Source organism: Medicago sativa, chromosome 2 (assembly GCF_051527215.1).
Source record: "Medicago sativa cultivar Bolivia chromosome 2, Bolivia_mono, whole genome shotgun sequence".
In the NCBI taxonomy this organism is placed as follows: Eukaryota; Viridiplantae; Streptophyta; class Magnoliopsida; order Fabales; family Fabaceae; genus Medicago; species Medicago sativa.
Window position 1 is genome coordinate 10,220,132 of NC_140750.1, and position 18,174 is coordinate 10,238,305.

An 18,174-nucleotide genomic window follows, 5' to 3' on the forward strand; every position below is an offset into this window, starting at 1 on the left:
ACAGGATATGATTGTTAGTTTTTGGTGCCTTGAGACAGAAGTTACATATAGAGGGCATATAACAACCTCAGCATTAAATTATCATCTGTTGGCAGTTTGTTGTGCATAAATCTCCACATCATAATGTTGTTAGTTACCAGGAGGAATGCTAATATTCCAAACTAGCTTGGCCCAAAAAATGTTGTTACCAGGAGGATTAAAGTGAGCATAGGGTGATTTTAGAGAAAGCTGTCCATAATCAGCTTGAGACCAAAGTAATTCATCACTACTTTGCTCCAATGGAATGACAGTGTTTTCAACAATATTCCAAAGAGAAGGATAAGCTTGCTGCAAAATGGTTGGGAATTGGGATAGACATTGATTGTCTGAGATTGGATGAGATTGAATATGATCAGGGATGTTGTAAACAGTAGAAAGTTTCTGGCCACTCCAATCATCTAGACAGATATTAATTCTCTCCCCATTACCGATAAGCCATGATGAGTTTTCAGTGATTTCATCGCATTGGTATTTGGTGTTTTAATCCACTCCATATTGATGAGAAGACATTATGAGCAATAGTCCTGTGACCTCTGAGAACTCTACGCTTTAACAGAACTGCCCACTGCTCATTTGAGTTGAAAATCCCCTACACAATTTAAGGTTAGCAGCATCATTCAAACATGAAATGGACATCAGATAAAGGTTGACAACATTTGTTCCAAAGAAAAATATTTGTATAATTAAAACTCCAAATAAATATCATTTAGGTGGATACCAAAAAAAATTTTACACATCATTTAATTATTTTAAAAATATATGTTATTTAATTATTGATCCTTCAAATTCTCATACCACCATTATTATTTTGTATGACATTGCTATTGATATATTTAGGCCCCGTTTGGATTGGCTTATTTTGAGCTTATATGGGCTTATCTACTCCCATAAGCCTTTCTAAAGGTGTTTGGGTAAATAAATAAAATGGTTTATCATAGTTTCATAAGCTGCTTATGTCATATTTTAATAAGCCAAAATTTTCAGCTTACCATCCGGCTTAACGAGGAGCTTATGAATTTATGTAACCTCCTTCGATTCTCTCTGGCTCCACTTTTTCGAAACATATATTTTAATTATAATGTTAGTTATCTTTGGCGGTGCATGAGTAACAAAATTGCTATATGCTTATCTTAAGTAACACACGTAACTAATATTTTTAGATTTTTATTATTATTTTTTTTTGAAGGAAGATTTTTATTATTTTTTTGTTACGTAACAAAATGAAACTGAATAAAAAAACAAACTTAACTTGTCTTTTTTTGGTAACAAATTGTACACTAATATCTATATATATGGTAAGTTTATTTACACCTCTAATGTTAATTTTGTCTTATATGAATATTGATATTTTTTTTAAGGACGAATATTGATTATACTATATATATAATTATAATTCATATATTGTAATATTGTTTTTTACATCTTGATTAATTTTATCAAAAAAAATCTTGATAATTGTGGTTCGATTCTTTGATTTTTTTTTGTTAAATTAAAAATATTTAAAATTTCGATAATTGCTTATGTAATGTCACATTCAAACACTTCAATTTATGTAAGTATTTTTTAGTGTACATATCCAAACATAAATAGCTTATCAAGTATAAGAGTTTGTGATGTAAGCTCTAATGCTATAAGCCCTAATGCTATAAGCATCTATATAAGCTGTTTATCCAAACGGGCCCTTATTTATATTTGTGTGAACTATTAAAGCTTGCTACTAATATGCCTACGGTCAATATAGTTATTAGATTAAGTTTGAAATTGAATTCTTTGCTGTTATCAGACATGATTATTCTTGAGTTTCTATCCATCTATAAATTTTACAATTGTGTTTCATTAGTTTAATCTGTATCTAATTAATGTTTTATCTCTATATTAAGTACGTTGCACAAATTGAAAGGAAAAAAAAAATTGATGAACATCCTCTGTTTGAAATTTGTAACACAAACTAGACTTTTAAACAGGCTAATAGGTCAGGTCAAACTTTTAAAAAGGCCAGACCAGGCTTAAAATAAAGCCTTTGACAGGTAAAAGGTCAAGACTTAGGTCTTATTTTTTTCAACTAGGCCTAGCCTATTTAAGCAAAGCTCGGCTCGGCCCGGCTCATTCCCACCCCTAGGCTACAACATATTTACCTTGACTATGATAACTTTCATTGCCAAGTCTTAATATGTTGTTACCACACCAAATGTTATTTCATACAGTTTCTTTCTGAGTCTAATCTTGTAACAAAGCACAGCTAAATAGCACAACCAAATAAGATAGATCGAAGAAGATGAATGAATCCAATAAAAGTGCAATTGACATACTAATATATAATACTTGTTAGTTTTATCGGTTGTTTTATTTTTTATTTTTTGACAAGATCGGTTGTTTTATTTGAACATCAGAATATAGATATAATTTTTGTTTATCTCTTATTTTTTAACTTTTTTTTTTTGTGTAAACTGGGTGTCATCCGCACACAACTGCGGAGACTAATACTTCTTAGTTTTATTTTTTTTACTCACTACAACTAATACACATTATTCTCTAAAAAATTATACACATTTTAAAAATACGTAGAAAAATCAAATAACGTTGTTGTCAAATATTCATTTCTCTAGTTTTATATGTTGTATCATACGTAACAAAATCAACAAAAAAATTTATAAGCCAACACAACACTTGTACAATATTACGAACTTAAATTAGAGGTTGTTATCCATCTCATACTCATCAGAGAGCCTAAGATGGTGTCTTAGCATGATTCTCGAGAAGATGCTACGATAATTGATGGAAAATTGCTGTTCACACTTCTAATAAGGCTGAAACACACCAGAAAAAGACGTAAATGTCCATCGGCAATTAACTACTGCCGTTTAAAATTCATCGGCAGTTAACTGCGGATGAAGTTATATTGATAAATTACTAGTGTTTCTTAGCAATGAATGAAGTGCAAACAACATTCTTCTAATCGATGTTGATAGCCGTGCCACAGAAAACTCTAAAGTTGCTGGTTTTGGTGGCTTGGTGATATCTGGTAACCTTCATGTAGAATTCTTGTCCATTTTGCATGGTCTTCAAATTAGTTGGCATTTGGAAACTAATAATCTCATTTTCTCTTTGGACTCCCTCATTGCCATAAAGTTAGTAAATGAAAAGATTCAACCTTTTCTTGAGCTCTAGCTGCTATTTTGTACGACATTAAACTAGAAATGAGTAGGAATTAGAGTATGGCGTTGCGTATTCTTAGAGAAGAAAAAAAAAATCAGTGTACTGGATTCTTTTTTTGGCAAAAAAGGGATCGTCTTAGCTCGACTCTCTTAACTCTTAGGGCCCGTTTGATGGTCAGGATAGGATAGAGGCAGGATATGATATAAAGCTTGATAGAGATAGGATATGATAAGGACATGATAAACATTAATCATATCATGTGTTTGATGCGCACATGATAACAAACATGATATCATTATAATTAAATGAAAAAATTGCTCTCATAATTAATTAAATATTATAAAAAAGGCATGTTATTAATTATAATAAAAAAATACATATTATCATTATTTTAAAAATGACAAGATTTTAAAAATGGCAGAATATCAAGGTAATAAATAAGGAATGATCTTCTAATCCCATCAGGATAATTTCTAACCCAGCCTATACTCAGGATAGAAATTACAAAGGAAAGTCAGGATAGGATAGGAAAATGGTTTATTTTATCCTATCCCTTTGGTCCATCAAACATGAGATTTAAACAGGATATGATTAATGTATCATATCCTGTCTCCCTATCCTGACCATCAAACGCACCCTTAAGCTTGTTTCATCTCGGTCGATGGAGTTTGCTACTTCCATGCTTTGAGAATCTCCTTTCCTAGAGAGCAGTTGTTTTTCGGTTTTATTTTTCTTTTCCTTTTCTTATGTTACCAAAAAAAGCTTTTCAATTATTTTTTTTTATCTATTATCATATTCATCTTCTTTTTTTTTTTTTTTCTTATTCCAGTTATTGAAGCATTCCACAACACAAGAGACCAGGAAAAAAAAGTTTTCTTAAAAAAAAAAATTGACATCGCAAACTTTATGGAAGTCAAATATTTGTGCAAGAGACCATGTAATAAGTAAATATATCGTAAGAGATCAGATACTACCATAAGATAAACCTATTTCTTCAACATATTCACATCCCAATTATTGTATATACTATTCTAACAAGTATAGGTATAGCACGAGGTGCAAACTGTATATATGTAATATTCAAAACAAACAAATCAATTCCGTATTCTGTTTTGACTTTTGTACCGAATCACGATTCAAAGATGAACAATATAATAACTCAAAAAGTGACATAAAATAAGTCATAAATATTGCTTATACTAATGTGCGATCTATATATTACGACCATTGTTCTATTATAAAGAATATTTGAATAACGCAACCTCCAATTTGGAATAACATATATGTCATTTTTCCTCAAAAAATATATTTATGTCATTTTTTTCCTTTTTGGAATAATTTAGCTATTACAACCCATTTTCTGAACATCATTGGTTCAATTTGATTAAACTATAGAAACCTGCCACTTCTCTCTCAAAAAAAAAAAAAAAAAAGAAAGAAACCTGCCACTGCACCAAGTTTATCGTATACGGCCACTTGCATGCAAATACTTTTTTTTTTATTCGAGGTGCATGAAAATACTTTGAATAGCTCATACATCCACGTCAGGGGGTGGCCCTGACCACGGTGGAGGGGAGGCAACCCAGGGCACCCTATATATATAAACACACACACCATGAATTATGATCCATGTGTGTTATTGTGTAAAACATGCCCTCTTTAGTTATCAGATTCTCAAATGTTGAGTGTAGACTTTGAAGCATGAATCATAGTTTATAGTCATTTGTTTCACATTTCAAAGATTCATACTCGTATTTCTTTTGCACAATATCAAATGAAAATGTACAATAAACTCCCGGTTTATTTCTTTTATCCATGTGCATTTTTTGTTAAATTAGGGGCACAATCTCATGATTAATTCGCATAAGGCATCCAAATTTAAAGGACATGCCCTAATCCACATATGTATATATGTGCTCAATCACTGTAAACTAAGATTGTACTATCTTTGAGTTGATTCATACTCATCTAGATTCAACTCCACTCTCAGCGTAAGTTACTTACTCGCGTGTAAATTATAAGTATATTTGTCAGCATTAAATCTTGAAGTTTGTTATTGAGACCATTCATCTAAACTTTTTTTTTTTTTTTTTATAAAAGAAACTGAGATTGGTTTAGGTTGATATCAAACCAAAGGAAAATCGCACACATTGATTCAAAAAAACTTGAAAACCAAACAAAACCAAATTTTGTTGTATGTTTTTTTATTATTATTTGTAATTTGTAAAGACCGTTCAGATTGAATTTCATAGTATTATTTTTTGAACCAAACTAAAGCAAACACAATTGCATAAATAAAATGCAATACTTATTTATTTTATTAGTAGTATGAGATATATTATATTAATTTTTTATTTGTCGATTTCATTTTTTACTGATACGCTTAATATGATATTTTTTTAATGAAAAATGATTATTTTTATTCGATATGTTTCAAACATAATTAGTGTAGAAAAAAGTATATTACATTTTATATAAGTTTATGTTATTTTGTGTCAAAAAAAAAGTTTATGTTATTTAACTTGTCATTTGTTGTTCGACGTATATGTAACTATGAATCAGTAAAAAAACTAATTAATTAACCGATCCAATCCAAATCATATTTAATTGAATTTGAATCAAATCAAATATTTTTAAAGAAGCGATTCAAATAATTGAATCCAATGGCGTGCTATTTTAATATTTAGATTCAATGGCTTTCTATCTCAAATCCATATATCCAGATTTATTTTTTTACAACAATCCATATATACAGATAGAACTACAAACACCCCCTACCCAAAATCATATAAATGATATTCAAAATCTTGCCGCCTAGTATTAATTAAACTAATAAAATCATTTAATTATAGCTAGGGATGCCCCATCCTAGTATGAACCACGTAAGCTAGAAATAGAATGAATAAACAATAGCAATCATGCACTCACCACAGGATCCACATGCAAATTTGTTTACAAAATTAACACAAGTTGCATATTGTATAGCTTCTCCTAACCCCTTAATCCGAAGGATAGGGTCTTGATTAATTGGACCTTTGTAGGTTTGCCATATCATTGACAGCTTCATTTCTCACGTGCCGGTGCAAGTGCATAGCTAATTTGACACACTTGAATTTTGTACCATTTTATGTCCTTCCTAGCTATTTCCCAATGCAAATATGAGAATAACATTGTAAACATGTATATAATAATGTTGCACTTATACATGCAGTATAAATGTCATGCTTTTGCATGTTATATTTCACAACATTGGTCTTAAAAAAAAAATTGTTTTCTAATATTGCTATAAGAAAATGACAATTGAGCAGCATAAGGATATTGAGGATGGAGAAACTAATGGGTTTCAGTATTTGCAAGAACCTTTCATTCAACAAGGAAGTTGGATCAGATAAAAGTGTGGAAAATGGATCCATTGTAAAGAAGTTGGATCAGATAAAAGTGTGGAAAATGGATCCATTGGAATGGTTCTGCTTAGCACATTTGTTGCTGTTTGTGGTTCTTTTTCATTTGGAACTTGTGTAAGTACTTAAGATTTTTGTAAATTATTATTGGCATGCTTGTCTTTTTTATATTTTTTTCTTAGATTTGTTTTTATATCCTTCGATTTTCACATAAAGGACTTTGATAACCTAGAGTTCGGTAAGATGATAAGTAAAGTATAGTCAATGATTGTTCTAATCATGATTTAAATTCAAGTTCACCAAAATGACTTGTTTTTAATCGTAGTTTATTAAGCATCCGAGTCCAATCACATGGTTGAAATGTTTGCGTTTGCGTGTGCATTAGATTAAACAACATGATTAAACTTAAATGGAATAAACGTTTACATCTATGAGCACGTTAGAGTAAGCAACTTAATTACATTTAAATTGGATAAGTGTTTGCAATGGGCCGGACCCTGGGGGGTGCAAGCAGCGCTATAGCACCAGGCCTCCCCAAGGTATGGGCCTCCAAAAAATATTTACAGCCTAGTACCCCCCACTAACATATCAGTTCCTATGCTGTTGTAGCATGCTTTGCTGTTGCTGTTTCGGTATTTTGGGAGGGATTTTGTTTATTTTTCTTTTGGTGTATGGCTTTTTGGTTTCTTTCCTGTTGCTGGCCTTTTTTTCTGCTGTGTCCTTTGCCGCTGTTTGCTTTGGTATAGTAGGTTGGGCACCTTATTTTATCTGTTGTAACAGTTTGCCATTTAGTGCACTCCTGGTGCTTGGCACTTGAAATATATGCAGTTTCAAAAAAAAATTAGCGTTTTCCCCTTTCCAAAACACATTGTATGAATGAGCCTCATTTTACTTCCGGCACCGAGCCTCCAAATTCGTTGGAACGGCCCTGGTTTGCATGTGTTAGTTTATTAATCAACCAATTTAAATTCTTATTGATAAAGTGTTCGTAAGGTAAGTGCTTGTGAATAAGTTAAATTTTTATATGTTTTAAGTGTAAAACATATATAATCATATCATACATTCATACATATTCATCATATCATATCATATCTTTTTTTTTTTTTTGAAGAAATTATCATATCATATCTTATAAACACAAAGATTATTATGTTAAGCTAGTTTCTATTTTGTGATCAGGTGGGTTATTCAGCACCCACTCAAGCGGCTATCAGGTCTGATCTTAATCTATCTCTTGCTGAGGTAATTACTATTCTACTTTTTTCTCCTTATTGTCATTATTATATTATCATTCACTTCTATCACTTTTTATCTTTTTTTTCTATAAAATAAAATTACTCATCATATTTGTTGATAAGTGGGTTGATGTTCAAGCGTGACGAGTGCAATTGAGTATACATGAATGATGAGTGTATCAAGAAGAATAGGCTAGACAGACTCACATGGATCTATGACCTAACCTACATTACATGTTATTGAAAGAGTTTTCTAGACTTATGTCTAATTAAAAATATGTAAATATAATTATTATTTTTGTAATAAAATAAATATAATTATTATTATATTAAATTTTGCAATTTGTGTTAAATCATTAACATCTTATCTGATTTAATCATACTAACCTACATCTATTTTTGACATATTTAATCAACATTCTATTATAAAATAGAATTTTAATAAGATGTCATCTAAAAATAATAGTAAAGTAAGCATTTAAATAGGTTAAACTTTAAAATTGGCCTATGAATCTATGACACGTATTAGGTTATACTCAAATCAAATATTTCCCATGTAGCTAGACTTTTTTTTATTTATTTTTTGTCAAAGAAGATATTTCATTCATTCAAATAACTAAAAAAAACAAACATTACAAATGTGTATATCACTATCCATTACCGGGGTAAAGTACAGAATTTGTAAATTGGACCATAAATTTTGTACTCTCTAACCTTAAATTATTGCATAAAAAAAACTATAACAGTCAGTCTGTTGTTAGAATAATGAGTCAATGACACAATTAACATAATATTGCACAATTAAAACTCTAACATGATCAATCATTGTGTTCTTTTTTTGTTGCTATTTCTACATAATATGTTTTGGGGATTGGCAGTTTTCAATGTTTGGTTCTTTGGTGACCATTGGTGCAATGCTTGGAGCTATAACAAGTGGTCGAGTTACTGATATCATTGGCAGGAAAGGGGTATGCATGTGTAACTTAAATGCCTTAATATTCTTTCCATTTAAAATTTTATTCTTAGAAGTAACATTTTGGATAATTATATGAGAAACAGGCTATGAGAATTTCCACAGGATTTTGTATCATAGGATGGCTAGCTGTCTTCTTCTCTAAGGTATGTATCTTTTGAAATTTTAACAATGTGTTCATCTTATAAAATGTTGTTACAAAATAAAAATTCATTAAGTTATCTCATGATTCTCATGTAATGCAGAGTTCTTACACACTTGACTTGGGAAGGTTTTTCACAGGATATGGAATTGGAGTTATCTCATATGTGGTAATTAATTGATAAACAAAGAAATTAACTTCAACTTATTTTTATTCAATCATGTTTGGAGGAATTAAAATTGATTTAAAATGTATAAAATTAATTTTAACATGTATGGATATTGTCAAGTATAATTGATTCTTACTTGAAGTTAGAATTTGAAATTTTTAGTTCTAGGATTGATTTTTAACCTTGAATTTACCTTTCAAATCACTTGATGAATGTATTAAAACATAAACCATCTTACATTCAATACACTTACAGCCATAATCATTTTCAGAGAACCAATTCATTCAAAATCAATTTTTGTCACTATAGAACCAAACTAAACACATACTGATTGCATGCAGTGTTACTTAATTGGTTATATTTATATATATGTTGCCTCTTTATTATAATATTTCTAACAAAAATCAGCATAACGGATCAGGTTCCAGTATATATAGCAGAAATAGCACCAAAAAATCTTAGAGGAGGACTTGCAACAACAAATCAGGTGAGGAAATAATAACAACTTTTGTTTTTACTTCTTAAGTATCATTGAATTGGAATTTAGCATTGATTATGATTATTTTGCAGCTTATGATTGTTATTGGATCATCAATGTCATTTTTAATAGGAAGTCTCATAAATTGGCGACAACTAGCTCTAGCAGGTATCTCCATAATAACATTAGTTTTAAATTTTTGCTCGAAGGATATAACAAATTAAGAAGGTAAATATCTAACTCTTGATTTGATTTTGCTTGGCTGGAACTTTTGAAGGCCTAGTTCCTTGCATTTGCTTGCTTGTTGGTCTGTGCTTCATTCCTGAGTCTCCTAGATGGCTGGTAAGGAAGGACTACGTCTGCTTTAATCAAGTTATTTGAGAGCTTATAAAAACAGCTTATGATATGTCGACAAACTCTTTTGAACTTATAGTTTATATGCGAAAAGTTTGGCTTATTTTATCTCTTGTTGTAGAAATGACTTATACATAAACATTAGTATGATAAGCGTATACTATAAGTGCGTGATTAAGTTGTTTATATCAATGTGCTTCTATGTTTTCTTCTCCTATAAAAGAATAAGAATAATGTGTCAGTGCATAAACTAATAAATTATGCACAATTTTTTCAGGCAAAGGTTGGTCGTGAAAAAGAATTTCAACTAGCATTAAGGAAACTACGGGGTAAAGACGTTGATATTTCTGATGAAGCTAATGAAATTCTGGTACATTCCAAACTTTCTTAACTGATCAAGAACCATAGTATTTTTTTTAATTGATTTCACATGTTTGATGACCCTATCTGAACTCAATTTTGCTTATAGGATAATATTGAAACTCTTCAAAGCCTTCCTAAGACTAAGTTTTTGGATTTGTTCCAAAGCAAATATGTGCGCTCTGTAATTGTGAGTAACGACATACTTTATTTGTAGAAATTAAACTCATTCATAATCTGTTTGATTACTCTAAAGGGTCCTAAACTATATAGAACAATTTCAGATTGGAGTTGGATTAATGGCATTTCAACAATCTGTTGGAATTAATGGCATAGGATTCTATACAGCTGAGACTTTTGTAGCAGCTGGTAAGTGAGATGAAATACATGCCGGTTGTGGAAAATTAAAAGAAATATGTTTATTCTGTCATACTACATCCGTCATGTAGACTCCATTGACTAAACTATTGGAATTAAACAACTAAGAAATTTTGTAGTAGTATGAAATCCGTGGATAATTGGTACTGTTTTACAAGTTTACCATTTAAGAAAGACAAATTTGTCATTATAGTATTTATTACATTTTGCCGAAAAAGTCGTAACATAATAAAAGGGTACATTGGTAAAGAAATAAGCAATGCAATTGAAAATTTGAAAGAGATTTTATACAAAGATGTCCTATAGGTAGGGACAATGAGATAGTAGTTGTTACTTATTCCTTTATAACTTGATTTGCAGGGCTTTCTTCAGCAAAAGCTGGTACCATAGCTTATGCATGTATACAGGTACTTGATCCCTTTAATCATTTCTCAGGAAACTAACCATATAACTAAATTATTTTGTCTAAACTTTATTTGTTACATTGAATAATAGGTTCCATTTACCATGTTGGGAGCCATTTTGATGGACAAGTCTGGAAGAAAACCTCTTATAACAGTAATACTTACAAATACATATATCAACTACATCTGCATGCAAAGGGAATGAGAAATTTAGGTTCAACCAAATAATTGTTGTATAATTTCAGGTCTCTGCAAGTGGAACATTCTTAGGCTGCTTTATAACCGGAGTTGCCTTCTTTTTCAAGGCAAGTCTAGAGTGTAAATTTTCATTCTAAGCTTTGATTCAAGTCTATAGCACTTTCTAAACTCATCTTTATGATTTCAAATGGATCAGAATCAAAGCTTATGGCTTGAGTGGGTGCCAACATTAGCAGTTGCAGGTGTATTGGTGAGTTTTCTTCCTCAATTCTTGAATCTCCTCCTCTTTGCATGGTTGATACAGTAACTATACATTACTTATACTCAAAATAATGTTTAACCTGAAAATATCTCATATTTTCTTCTTGTAATCAGATCTACATAGCAGCATTTTCAATTGGGTTGGGATCAGTTCCTTGGGTGATGATGTCTGAGGTATTAGTTATCATTTGACACAACACCAAAAATTGTAATGGTTTAGCTAGACTCTTAGCATGTCATTAAAGAAAAAGTACTTTTCTTATTGCAGGTGTTTCCGATAAATGTGAAAGGAACTGCTGGAAGTTTGGTGGTTTTGGTAGCGTGGCTAGGAGCTTGGATAGTTTCATATACTTTCAATTTTCTTATGAGTTGGAGTTCTCCTGGTAATTAAGCACATAATCAATATTAATTACTTAGATTCATTATTATCTGATTCTGATTATAATGAGTAACATGTAATAATTGTATTGTTTTTGTGGACAGGTACTATGTTTTTGTATGCTGGATGTTCCCTCTTAACCATTCTATTTGTAGCAAAAGTAGTCCCTGAAACCAAAGGCAAAACATTGGAAGAAATTCAGGCTTGCATTAGTTCTTAGAGAATGAGCAATATATATATATATATGGATCGGTTATATACATTATGGACATTGCTTCTGTCTCTCTTGGACTCCCAATATTTTGATATATTTAATGATGAGAGATCAAGCTATAAAGCAGACCTGGACACTGTCCAATTATCGGCATTAGTTATCAAATTCTTTTGGATCCATTCAGGACAGACAAAGCATAGATAGAATAACAGGATGTTATTTGAACCAAGATGTCATTAAGGCCTGGATGTTGTAATTTACTTAAGAATGAAGCAATTTTGTGACCAATTTTCAATTTGGCACATATGCAGCAATTTTCTGCTATTACCTAAAATTTAGTTTTTGAGTTCTGCTTGATGTACATGCAGTATTGGATTATGGGATTCTGCACAAGCAAGACAATCCTTTTAGAATTTGAAATTCTTTTATAATGTTGGATTTTTTTTTTATTTGTTATAAAAAAAGACAATTACCATCTAAAACTCGTAAAAGTAATTGTGATGAATTTGAACTCGAGTGAAGGTGTCTAACCTATCAACATAAACATTTTGAGTTAAGTTTTATGAACCGACTAATTTTTAATTTATAACCCTTCCAATCTTTTTGAAAAAACATAACATTCAATTGGTTCACACCGTTTATTAAGCAACAATTGCTCCTTAATCCAAGAAATGAATGTCGACTCCTAGCTAGCTAGTGACTGGTTGGGGAGGAACCACACGCACGGGCGATGAGAGCGATGAGATTGTAAATCTCTATTTATAAATTACTATAAATAGAGAAATCACATTATTACAATATATATACCCTTAGCTAGGGCAATTACTTCAATCTTGCTTCCCCAACAAGTTAAGGATGAGCAATGTTTCCATGGCCTCTGCGTCCTCAAGGTGAATCATGTTTCTCTTATAATGCAGCTCTTCTTTGGTGTCTTTCAAGTCGTCCGTTCTAACCCTTTTCAAGGTACAGAAAATACTCAGGTTAATCGTTGATTACCAAAAAATGTTGCTACTTACTAATTCTATAGAACACTTGTGAAACATATCGTGAATCTATATATATTTTAGGGAATTTTATGAACAATAGACTGGAAATATTCCCAAACCATTAGTATTTTCTGAACATATCATTTAACCATTCAATGCAAAATCCCAGTTAGAGAATTTTATTTAACACAAACAAAAAACTACATTCAAATTCAGCTTTTACATTCAGGATTAGAAAACTGTACATAAGGTTCAAGCCATGACACCGTCAACAATTAACCAAACAATTAATAAAAAAGGAAATCAGCAAATTCAGAGTGACTTACAATAGAAGCAAACACCATGAGAGGATGGCCGAGAGCCAAGACGTAAGAAGATCCCAAGAGATTAAGGACACCTAAAGCGCAGAGAGGGGTGAACTAGGTCGCAAATGGTAGGATCGGATGGTCGAATCTTATTGCCACTACCAATGTATAATTGTGATAACGATGTAAAAATAATTAAGTGAATGTATACTTATACCAAGTATTTGCACACAACTTTGGTTTTAACAGGCACAAGGTTAGCCTATCTTTTGCATATTGAAAATCATAACAAGCAATATTCCAATAGCATCTCTTGTAGTCATTGCTGCATTACCAAACAGGTTCTGTAATATAATCAAAATATATACACACAAGTATTCTTTTAATGAAAAAGATACTTGATAAAAAAAAAAAAAGCCATATAACTAAGAAACAAATCAGTATCACTGATAGGTCAACAGATTAATAAGCAAACCAAAAGCTAATAACAAATAATCGGTTGGAGCAGTCGTACCATGGAGAAAAATAAATATTGTCTCCAAATACAACAATTTGGAAATCCAAAAACCAACATAAATCAACTGAAATTTTGGTAATTCCAAGCTTTCAAAATTGATTACAAACCATAATCAAAATTGCAATTAATTTTGCAAGTTTGATGACATAAGCTAAATACATTGTTGCTTATAGTATCTATAAGGGGTACCACTTGTGTGCTATAGTGGTTTTTTATGTTATATAACATTGGCAAATAAGGGTGTGCCACGTGGCACACCCTTTTTAAAAATAAAAAAATCAAATAAAACAACACGGGTGTGGTTATGGTGCATAAGGAGATCCTTATGCACCGTGCATAATTACTTTCTACATCCAACATAATTGTTTTCTACACCCTAAGTAAACCCACTATAAAATCTATTTATTTGTGGGCATAATAAAGCCTCATATTATAATTTTTTTTCTTAACAATTTATTTATGCAAAATAGCTTATTCGAAATAGTTTATTTATGCAAAACAACTTATTAGAATGATTTTTTAAAAACCGCTTATTCAAAACAACTTATTTATGCAAAACAGCTTATTCCAATCTCATTTTAAAAAACAACTTATTCAAAATAGCTTATTTATGCAAAACAGCTTATTCGAAACAACTTATTAGGATCACTTTTTTTAAAACCGCTTATTCAAAACAGCTTATTTATGCAAAACAGCTTATTTGTGCAAAACAACTTATTCAAAACAGCTTATTTATAAAAAACATCTTATTCCGATTTCATTTTAAAAAAAAAACTTATTCAAAACAACTTATTTATGCAAAACAACATATTTTTGCAAAACAACTTATTCAAAACAGCTTATTTATGCAAAACAGCTTATTCGAAACAACTTATTTATACAAAATAGCTTATTTGTGCAAAACAACTTATTTATACAAAACAGCTTATTTGTGCAAAACAACTTATTCAAAACAACTTATTTATACAAAACAGCTTATTTGTGCAAAACAGCTTATTTATGCAAAACAACATATTTATGCAAAACAACTTATTCAAAACAGCTTATTTATGCAAAACAGCTTATTCGAAACAACTTATTTATACAAAATAGCTTATTTGGGCAAAACAACTTATTCAAAACAACTTATTTATACAAAACAGCTTATTTGTGCAAAACAACTTATTCCGATTTAATTTTAAAAAACAACTTATTCAAAACAACTTATTTATGCAAAACAACATATTTATGCAAAACAACTTATTCAAAATAGCTTATTTATGCAAAACAGCTTATTCGAAACAACTTATTTATACAAAATAGCTTATTTGTGCAAAACAGCTTATTCGAAACAGCTTATTTATACAAAATAGCTTATTCCGATTTCATTTTAAAAAACAACTTATTCAAAACAACTTATTTATGCAAAACAACATATTTATGCAAAACAACTTATTCAAAACAGCTTATTTATGCAAAACAGCTTATTCGAAACAACTTATTTATACAAAATAGCTTATTTGTGCAAAACAGCTTAATCAAAACAACTTATTTATACAAAATAGCTTATTTGTGCAAAACAACTTCTTTATACAAAACAGCTTATTCCGATTTAATTTTAAAAAACAACTTATTCAAAACAACTTATTTATGCAAAACAACATATTTATGCAAAACAACTTATTCAAAACAGTTTATTTATGCAAAACAACTTATTCGAAACAACTTATTTATACAAAATAGCTTATTTGTGCAAAACAGCTTATTCAAAACAACTTATTTATACAAAACAGCTTATTTGTGCAAAACAGCTTATTCAAAACAGCTTATTTATACAAAACAGCTTATTCGAAACAACTTATTTATACAAAATAGCTTATTTGTGCAAAACAACTTATTCAAAACAACTTATTTATACAAAACAGTTTATTTGTGCAAAACAGCTATTTTGCACAAAATAAGCTGTTTTGAATAAGCTTTTTATGAGTTAGAGAGAGAAATGAGTATGGATTATGAGTTTCTTTACTGGAACGTTGTTTAACATGTTTTACACTGAAATTATTACTGAAACCATAATTATGGTTTAATGGTTTTGATAATCATGTATGTGAAACCAAAATAATTGTGTAATGGTTTTTAATGAAATTACTATTGTTAGATGGTTTTGAATAATGATTAAGATGTTATACACTGAAATTATTAGTGAAACCATAAATATGGTTTAATGGTTTTGATAGTCTTCTATGAGAAACCAAAATAATTGTCTAATGGTTTTGCTATGGCTATGGTTTCTGTGAGTTGGTTTCAAAACCATTTTGCAGTGGAAATGGTTTCTATGAGTTGTACTCCAAAACCATTTTGCAGTGAAAATGGTTTTCGTGAGTAATGCTAACACCAGATCCGAACCGGATTGATCATAAACAACAAAATTCATCACAATATTCTCAATAATTCATCAAATCCGAATTCCAGCTTATACCAACAGATTTCACATCGAAGCATTTCCTACTTCGCAAATAACCGACTGAACAGCTTTGTGAATGTTAATTAAATATAAAATACTCAAGCACAATTAAATTAACAATAAAAAATTACATTATCATGATCCATGTGACAGAGAAGTTTAATTAAATTAACAATATAAAATAATCCTAGAACATCATATGGGCTGTTGATCTCAACTTCCATTATCCTGGTGACCTGATACATGAACAGGTGATTACTAATACTTCCACATTCAATTACAAAATAAATATCAACAATTTAATTCAGTAATGAATCAATAGGAACAAATAAACTGAGAATCAACAAGCTTCCCCCTGATAATTCTTTTTGTGAGATGGAGGGGGAGAGAGAGAGAGAGAGAGAGAGAGAGAGAGAGAGAGAGAGATTGCAACAACTCAAATGATCAATTGTCAAAAGGAAAAACCAAACATAAACAGACAATAAAAAAAAACCTATATAAAGATCCTCGTCTTCAGATAGTCAAACTAATCCCGTAAGGAATCCATCACCAGAGGGAACCAAACTATTATATCCTTAACAAAAACAAAAACATGTCTGGCTATTAAAGATTAATCCAACTTAATGCATCATCAAAATCAGATGATGCCACCACATTAAACTGGATGGACATACAGTTCACTTCAACTTAAGGAAGCCAATGGCTACATAATCAAGGAGACTGTAAAAAGCATATACCACCAAATTAAAGTTCTTTATCATGTTCCTCAAATAAAATCTACACTTACAATTGAAATACCATGCTATCAATCATTAAACCCAATTTTACTTTAACACTTGAAGAACAAACAACAATTTGATCCTAATCGATAACAAGTGAGATTAAATACCTCTTCAAAACGTTCTGCTTCGTTAGCTGATTCTGCTTCAGAAACCATAGCGTGGCTAGGAGCTTGGATAGTTTCATATACTTTCAATTTTCTTATGAGTTGGAGTTCTCCTGGTAATTAAGCACATAATCAATATTAATTACTTAGATTCATTATTATCTGATTCTGATTATAATGAGTAACATGTAATAATTGTATTGTTTTTGTGGACAGGTACTATGTTTTTGTATGCTGGATGTTCCCTCTTAACCATTCTATTTGTAGCAAAAGTAGTCCCTGAAACCAAAGGCAAAACATTGGAAGAAATTCAGGCTTGCATTAGTTCTTAGAGAATGAGCAATATATATATATATATATATGGATCGGTTATATACATTATGGACATTGCTTCTGTCTCTCTTGGACTCCCAATATTTTGATATATTTAATGATGAGAGATCAAGCTATAAAGCAGACCTGGACACTGTCCAATTATCGGCATTAGTTATCAAATTCTTTTGGATCCATTCAGGACAGACAAAGCATAGATAGAATAACAGGATGTTATTTGAACCAAGATGTCATTAAGGCCTGGATGTTGTAATTTACTTAAGAATGAAGCAATTTTGTGACCAATTTTCAATTTGGCACATATGCAGCAATTTTCTGCTATTACCTAAAATTTAGTTTTTGAGTTCTGCTTGATGTACATGCAGTATTGGATTATGGGATTCTGCACAAGCAAGACAATCCTTTTAGAATTTGAAATTCTTTTATAATGTTGGATTTTTTTTTATTTGTTATAAAAAAAGACAATTACCATCTAAAACTCGTAAAAGTAATTGTGATGAATTTGAACTCGAGTGAAGGTGTCTAACCTATCAACATAAACATTTTGAGTTGAGTTAAGTTTT

At 30.5% G+C, this 18,174-nt stretch overlaps 1 protein-coding gene and 1 long non-coding RNA gene across 2 annotated transcripts; both read left to right on the top strand.

The window, feature by feature from the left end:
• The first annotated feature begins 6,438 nt into the window (after nt 1-6,438).
• Nucleotides 6,439-12,572, top strand: LOC146944392 (Major facilitator superfamily protein). The gene is made up of 18 exons (XM_085742777.1): nt 6,439-6,713; nt 7,776-7,838; nt 8,710-8,799; nt 8,891-8,950; nt 9,050-9,115; nt 9,537-9,602; nt 9,686-9,761; nt 9,871-9,935; nt 10,225-10,317; nt 10,417-10,497; nt 10,592-10,676; nt 11,046-11,092; nt 11,181-11,243; nt 11,335-11,394; nt 11,484-11,537; nt 11,663-11,722; nt 11,817-11,931; nt 12,032-12,572. The coding sequence occupies exons 1-18, from the start codon at nt 6,657-6,659 to the stop codon at nt 12,145-12,147; spliced, it is 1,317 nt and encodes a 438-aa protein (XP_085598903.1). The 5' UTR covers nt 6,439-6,656; the 3' UTR covers nt 12,148-12,572.
• Nucleotides 12,573-17,328: 4,756 nt separating this feature from the next.
• LOC146944393 (uncharacterized) lies at nt 17,329-18,039 on the top strand. The gene is made up of 2 exons (XR_015025922.1): nt 17,329-17,394; nt 17,495-18,039. It is a non-coding gene; the product is annotated as an uncharacterized LOC146944393 (long non-coding RNA).
• The last annotated feature ends 135 nt before the right edge of the window (nt 18,040-18,174 follow it).

Bases quoted from the DNA above. Each gene is read 5' to 3' on its own strand.
- LOC146944392 (XM_085742777.1), top strand. From the start codon at position 6,657: ATGGTTCTGCTTAGCACATTTGTTGCTGTTTGTGGTTCTTTTTCATTT. The intron at 8,800-8,890 runs GTATGCATGTGT...TATGAGAAACAG, and splicing joins ATATCATTGGCAGGAAAGGG to GCTATGAGAATTTCCACAGG. The intron at 9,762-9,870 runs GTATCTCCATAA...GAACTTTTGAAG, and splicing joins GCGACAACTAGCTCTAGCAG to GCCTAGTTCCTTGCATTTGC.